The 7,695-nt window shown below is 31.1% G+C and overlaps 1 protein-coding gene across 4 annotated transcripts; it reads right to left on the reverse strand.

Annotated features, from left to right (window-relative positions):
- Positions 1–706: 706 nt before the first annotated feature.
- On the reverse strand, positions 707–7,360 carry LOC111313150 (uncharacterized). Of its 4 annotated transcripts, none has more exons than XR_016332747.1 (7): positions 7,068–7,360; positions 6,283–6,634; positions 6,056–6,196; positions 5,450–5,975; positions 5,328–5,369; positions 5,172–5,241; positions 707–1,332 (listed from the first exon to the last, which is right to left on the reverse strand). XR_016332747.1 is itself a non-coding variant. In XM_089752945.1 (4 exons), the coding sequence occupies exons 2-4, from the start codon at positions 6,604–6,606 to the stop codon at positions 5,955–5,957; spliced, it is 492 nt and encodes a 163-aa protein (XP_089609071.1). In that variant the 5' UTR covers positions 6,607–6,634; positions 6,904–7,013; the 3' UTR covers positions 5,822–5,954. The 4 variants fall into 4 exon arrangements, 1 of the variants encoding a protein (XP_089609071.1); XR_016332746.1 differs by having other exon boundaries at positions 5,498–5,975; positions 7,068–7,190; XR_016332745.1 differs by having other exon boundaries at positions 5,450–5,981; positions 7,068–7,190.
- Between the last annotated feature and the right edge of the window lie 335 nt (positions 7,361–7,695).

Consider the following 7,695-nt stretch of genomic DNA (forward strand, 5'->3'; position numbering starts at 1 on the left):
TTCTTAAAGAAATTCTCCTACCATCCAATAGTTTTAAGATATCTTAGAATTATATAATTTTTTAATAATTGTAATATAAAACAACATTATAAGGGAGGTCAAGTTGCCCTCCATGAGTAAAATCTTGAAAACACAAGGGAGATAGGATAAAAAAAAAAGTTGAGAGTTTTATTGACACTTATGCTTCGATGCTAAAGTCAGTACTTAGTCAAAGATTAAAAAAAAGAGTAAGGTTAAATGTAAGCTTGGAGACTAAAAATTTTAATTGGTTTAGAAGTACCTGGAAGGAATTATTTATACTAATGTAATGGGGGATCTTGGGCTTAGATGGCCTAAGTTCAATGTAGGAAAGCTAACACTGATGTCATAGGCTCAAGTTAAACTGATAGTTGACGATCCACTCAGAGATGACAAAGTTAACACTCTCATGTATTAATAAGTGAGCTATTGAGATGGTCGAGCTGAAGTGGAACCCAAGATTTCAGGTTTACCGAACATGTCAGCTCAATCAAAATGATCAAAATATTCTTATTTATCAGCTGACTTACACACTGAAAAAGAAAAAGTCAAATTTACCTTTTAAATGCTAAAACGCCCCTAAAAGGAAGGAAGTACGGAAAAAAGATAGTAATAATGATCCTTGGTCAAGAAGAAACAGCCCTACATACAATCTTCAAACATAAATACATACTTAGAAGAGTGGAAATAAGATAATGATCTCACACTGCTTAGCCAAAACAAAAGCCGTACGCACAATCTTCAAACGCAAATAAATGCATAGAATACACGTATGCATACATATAAGTACAATATAAAAGTAACGAAACATAAAAATAATGTTTAAGTTTGTAATTTAAGGGCAAATGTCATACCATCTTTTGGAGAAAAGTTCTCAGATAGGCGTTTGTCTTTTGGACTTACGCTCTTCTATGCCCTTGCTTTGCTTTTCCTTTAGAAGATTTAGCTCAGCCTCCTTCCTTCTAATTTCTTCCGTCCGTTCAACGTGTTCCCGACACTTTAACAACAGGTCCTCCAGCCATGAAATCTCAAAACCTGCAAGCTTCAAATCTTCAATACCGTTCTCCATGCGCTTGATTTCCTCTGGGGTGAGCTCTTCTTTTGTTGCAATTTTGTAGACTTCAGCTAATGTGTTCATGAAGCCATTTCTTGAAGCTGGAAAGTGAACTCGAAGGCCAGATGCAGTGCGAGGGTGCTGGCTGAATATCTCTTGGATCATGTGGGAATTCTCCTTTAGTACCGCTACTACCGTATCGCCATTGATAGTCACGGAATCCAGCAATGCCTAGTCGACAAGAGAACCTTCCATGATTCCTAACAACCAACAAGTTAACATATAATAAAAGCCATATGTTTGATGCAAAAAACAATTCTTGTCAAAAAAAAAAAGTTCATATCGCCCATAATTATTTTCATTGTACTATTAAATACAATATCAATCTGACAGTTATATTCACTAGAAAACATTAGAGAACATTTTCTATACCTCAAATTTTTTTCTTTTCCTAAGCCAAGTATAATTCGTTGAAGTTAAAGTGATGGGTGCAAACAGAGCACAAAAAGAAGAGTCTCCCAGTACCACAAAATAAAAACACTCAAAATTGATGCATCAAGACATATATATAGAAAGAAAAAGCAGGGGGACGCGTATAAAAGACAAAACTCAAACCCCCTTACCCTCTGATGCAATAAGACGGCGAGACCCGAATGAACGCATCAAAAAAGAAAGCTGAGGGAAAACACCAAAGACCCAAATAACTTAAAAAGGAAAGCAAAGAAACTATCACCAATGGGCTAAAAGAAAACCGCAATTCATCACCATGACATAAACATATCACCTCTAGCAAACACCAGACTTTGCCAAAGAATATCCGTACTCCACAACTTCAAAGGCCAGTCTTCCCTAGGAAGAAGCTTATATTTTATCACCTTTCCTTATTTGTAAGGACTCTCAGTTTCTAAGAGCCTATAATCTATTGGATAAATTCTTTTCATTCCTTAACTCCTAAGAAAAGAGATATGGATTAATGCAAATAATATTAAAACACCTAAGAATGTGTTTACTATATAAGATTATGAAATTGTAGCATAAGATGATATTATGAATAAGATTAAATTATATAATGTCATCTTTTCTTGTGTTTAATATGGTAAGAATTATGATAAAATAATTTATTTATTGGTCAAAATTATTTTTTTTCAAAGTTTATACAATTTAAATTATTAATATAATTTTTAAAAATATAATAAGACATATAAATTCAATCTTATAGATTACAAATAATTTTTTTCACTTTAGGAGGATTAAATCATCCTATTACTATACTAATAGAATGATTAATCCTCCTTATAATTCTATTCCTTTTTTTATATACAAATCAAACATAATATAGGATGATTATCATCCTACTTTATCCATCATTCTATACATCAAATATGATCTAAATTCCATATATTCCAATGGTAATTATGCCTGTATTACATAATATTGAAGCCCAAAAGAGAGCATCTTAAATGATTTTGGTGAGTATATTGCATAGTACTTATCAAACGACTCCTATAAGAACAAAACTTAAGTAAGGTTTCCTTTGTACCATTTTTCCTTTATCGTCTTATATATATAGTTCAAGAGTTTAAAATTACTTAGTAGTGCACTCCATATCAACTAGTTTTCTTGGCCCAAAACTAGAAATGACAAGAGGTTTATTATTAGATTAACAAGTTAAATACATGATTTATTTTTGTTAAGAAATTTAAGAAAATGAATATAACATAAACTTTTTCCAACAACCACAAACATGCTGTATGCCTGAATAGTCTAGAATATCCATTATTCTTAATTATTAAAGAGAAAACTATATTAATATTTAGATATAGGAATGGGCTAAAATATCATCACTAATTATAAAATAATGTTAATACATACCCTGCAATAAAATATTAAATGTGCCACATTATATTTTTCTTCCTTTTAAAATAAGTTAGATCATATGATCACAATATCATCTATCAATTTATATTATTATTATTATTATTATTATTATTATTATTATTATTATTATTATTATTATTATTATTATTATTATTATTATTATATAAAAGTGTAAATTCCAAAAACATTAAAGATTATCAACTAAAATACCTATGGATTTTTAAATTAGCAAATTTATCCTTAAATATATATTTTTTATTAATTTATTTAAATTAAATTTAAATCAACTAAAATTAAAAACAGAGATTATATGAAATTAAATTGCTTAAATTTTTAAACTTTTAATTCCAAAAATGTTAGAAGTGATTGACTAAAAGACTTATAGTAATTTTTTTAGAAATTTTAATTTAAATAAATCTTTTTTATTATTATGCTTCTTTTTTGTAATTAGACTCATAAAAATGTTAAAAGTGATTGATTAATATACTCTTAATTATTAATTTATTTAAATTTAATTTAAATCAACTAAAATTAAAAATAGAGATTATGTGAAATTAAATTACTTAAAAATTTAAACTTTTAATTTAAAAAATGTTTGAAATGATTTATTAAAATACTCATAGTAATTTTTTAAAAAAATTTTAATTTAAATAAATTTTCTTTTTTATTATTGTACTTCATTTTTATAATTAGACTCAAAAAGTGTTAAAAGTAATTGATTAATATATTTTGAAATATTAAAGTGATCAATCAAAATATCCCTATGAAGTTTTAAATTAGCAAATTTATTCTTAAATATATGATTTTTTTAATTTATTTAAGTTTAATTTAAAGAAACTAAAATTAAATGACATTAAGCTTAGGGTTGTTTTATTAGTTCTTTGACTACTCATAAATCGAGACAAGAATGAGTGGCTGAGCTCCTTAAATGTGGTGATCGACCTTGGCTCCAAACTATTATACCAAGATTGAGATGCACTTTTAAACGTAGTGGCCAGACCTTTGCACATTAGAGCCTCGTCTACCTTCTGTATAATCATGTTAGTTCTATAAAGTTTCAAATCATCAAAGGGGTCAGAAATTCAAGGTCGACATTTTGAATACTTTGGGGGGCATAGCTCTATCAATCTCTTTGATAAATGGTGAGGTCTCCAAGAATTTGAGCTCATTCTCAAATGTCATTGCTTTTGTTTTGAGTTCTTTCTCCATGGCCTGCATCCAAGCTTCTAAATCTCTGTTCAGTTGAGGTTCATGATCTGTTTGTTTGGATCTTTAGATTGTGGCATGTGTGAAATTGTGGTTGGGGCGGTGATGAGTTGGGTTTGTGTGTTTTTCTTCTCTGAAGGCCGAGGAGGCTTCCGCCTCTTCATAGTTCAGTTGTCCAACTATAGCTTTTCAGCCCGGCGTGACTAAGTTTGGCACTTTAGAGACTTGTGATAGGGTTATAGTTTGTAGTATCTACTTGAGAGCTTGTATTTATTCGGTTAAGGCTTAAAATTGCTCCATGGTTGGTTTTGCCTGTTATTGAGTTAGGCAACATAATGCTAGCTTAGATAAGTTTCTATTCTAGCTGGGGCAGCTATCTCTCCTTCCTCTGGGTTCTCTTTCTTGGTGGTATTGTTTTATGCTCGACTAATATAGAATGTTTTAAGCCCTTACCTTGCACGTCAAATGTTTGTGTTGAGCTCCAACTTGAAGGTATTCTTATAAATGTAGAAGAGAATGATGGTTAAAGGCAAAGACATGGGGTGTTTTTTACGTTTATACTCCAACGTATAAGTCAATAAGAATCAGGTAAAAAAAGAAGTGAGAAAGTATGAAGGAAAGAAAAAAAATGAATGGGATGAACCTGATTTTATGATGCCTAAATCTTCACTTTTATAAGTAAGTTAAAGGGAACAATTAGGATAGAGTCAAGCTGAAGTAATATTAACTATGTTAGGCTGACCTGATATGTTAGATCCACACAAATAATAAAGATATTTTTGATTATCTGTTAAAGACTTAAAAAAAAAAAAAAAAAGACTATTATATCATTTTTTATCATTATATGCTCTAACACTTCTTATTTTAGATTTGTTTATTATTTTCATGTTTGCAAAATGTACAGAGTGAGGTTGTATAAGAAGGCTTTTCAACCTGGCTATCTAGAATTGAGTCTTTGATATTTCAAATCAAAGGCACCCTTAATTTATTCACAAATTCACTGGGTAGCACGTACCTTTGGTCTGACCACACTGTAGATCTGGATACTCGCTGAAGTTTTCCTCGCCCTCGAGATTTGAAAACCACTAAAACAATAATTTTGAAAAGAATCACATCACCGTCCAATAATACGTAAATCAGTACAAAAAGCAATGAAACTGAAGTACCATACATCATCCAGTATAGGGAATCCAGAGTTTTCCTCATCATGCTCCTGCAAATTAGGAGAAACATCAAATGCATTAGCGCATACCATCAATTTTAAAACTCCGAAAGATAAAATAGAAGAATTACATTTCTAGAAGACGAATGTATTAGATAGCATTTTTTGAAGTGCTTAACCTAAAAAATCTTCTTTTCTTCACGTTGTAAGGATGTGCGTTAATACTGGCGAAAAAAAAAAGGATGTGCGTTAATAGTGATGCACTTGTATTTACATTTCAAACTATAAATCTAAAACTTATCTGTGAACCAAATATTATTTGTTGTTGTGAAGCTTGAAAGAGGCCTGTAAAACACCATGCCATTCTTCTTCATCCATGCAATCCATAGAAGAAATTAAAGTCCCTTAATTTTTATTATGAGACACTAGATCCGGCTCGATTATTGACAGAGTGAATAGATCTGTCATTTCTTCGGCTTCATTGTTGACAGCGTGAACTGCTTTTTCTTGAAATCTCTCTTCTGATTCAAAATGGTGGTAGAATGGGTGACTCTTTTCTGATCATAAAAATTTTATGAGATAACAAATTCCTCGCAAATACTCCAAGATATTTTTAGCTATCTTGGTTTTCGATCATTAATCTGCTCGGGCATTGATCTTTAACTTGCACAACACAAAGCAAAAGTTAGAAAGGAGACAGACGGAAGAAACAGAGAGCGAGAGGATTAGTCGCTTGCCTTAGAAAGCCGCTCCTTCAAAGAGTTTATCTCAGACTGGTCTGCCTCCCCATTCTTTTTCAATTCTTCATTCTCTTTCTCTAATTCTTGGCACTTCTTTTGTAATGCTTCGTTCTCGTCCTTCATTTCCAGATGCAAATTCTATAAGATGGAAAATAAACAAAGAGGTTGAAAACATAAATAAAATACCAAAAAGATATATAAGAGAGAAAATGAAATGTCTTTACATTTTTCTTTTGCCGATACTTTTTATCGGTTTCTTTTTTTTTTGCACGTTTTTGATCTTCGGTTTGCTTCTGTTTGCGAACCCTCTCTGGTTTGTTTGAAGTAGCCTCTGCCTGTTGTTTACTTTCATCTGGGCTTTGCTTTTGTCTTTTTTGCATTGGTTGGGGCTCTCTGATCATTGTTGGTTTGTTTGAAGCCACAGCCTCTGGCTGGTTCTCTCTTTCATCGGGGCTTTGCTTACGCTTTGGTTGGTCATCTCTGAGCTTTTCTGGTTTGTGATTTGAAGACTCTGCCTCTGACTGCAATTTAGCGCCAAAATTCTCCATATTTCAAGGACAAATCAAATCAAATCCCCTACCAAAAAAAAAAAAACCAGAAATGGAAAACTTTCTAAATCAGAAAAAAGGCTCATTACCAGATCTGAGCAATAAAAGTATTCAGTTGAAAGTGATCACATTAAATCAGCATAACCAAAAATGAAAATTTCTAATGATTGGAAAATCAACTCTACCAAAAATAGTACTATATCCTAAAAACAAAATTTGGGTGAAAAAAACATCTCAAGAAAAATTCAAACTAATCATTTAGCTGAAAAAGAAAATTTCAAACCACAGAGTACTGACTGTTGCATCAAAGAGGAAAAAGCAAGAAAATTGAAGCAAACGACGACATATAAATGATGGTAGAAAAAGAATAAGAAACACGGCAAGGAATCAAATTTGCGAAAGAAAATAAGCCTCCACTAATCTTTGAAAGGAGAAGGAGAGAGAATGAAATAATTGCTCACTGGTTAAGTCGCTGGAGAAAGAGTGAAGAACAGTTGGAACTTTCCTTCTAAATTTTTACTTCACAATTTGTTTATAATGCGAAAACGGAAAAACTCGAGTTCATAATAAAGAATGGATGCGGCCAAAGAATTCAGGACTCGAGAAGCTAATTCTATTATTTTTAATAATTTTTTATTACTTTTTCTTACACAATGTCACTTTTTTGTATACGACAACCATTCTATTTGTGTAAGAAAAAGGTGACAGAATAGACGGATTGAATGGATGGAACCATTCCTACACAATGTCACCTGCACTACTATTCTTTGGTGGTTGTGTAAGAAGAACTACTATCCTTATAGAACCAAATAATTTTTTATTACTTTTTCTTACACAATGTCACATTTTTAATAATCTCTTACACGAAGCTAATTCAATCAAGCTAATTCTTTATTACTTTCATCCATTCATAACGAACTATATTTTAATAATTTTGAATCTTAATTATGAAAAAAAAAAGAAAATTATTACTCTATTATCTAATTATCCCATGCAGAAATTATTTGAGCTGTTCAATTATAATAATATTTTTATGGCCCGAATGATTTTTTCCCCCCGAAACTTAGTGCTTGGCTTTTGATAATTTAG

This window comes from Durio zibethinus, chromosome 23, assembly GCF_047325235.1.
Source record: "Durio zibethinus cultivar Kanyao isolate XHJ-2024 chromosome 23, ASM4732523v1, whole genome shotgun sequence".
Classification (NCBI taxonomy): domain Eukaryota; kingdom Viridiplantae; phylum Streptophyta; class Magnoliopsida; order Malvales; family Malvaceae; genus Durio; species Durio zibethinus.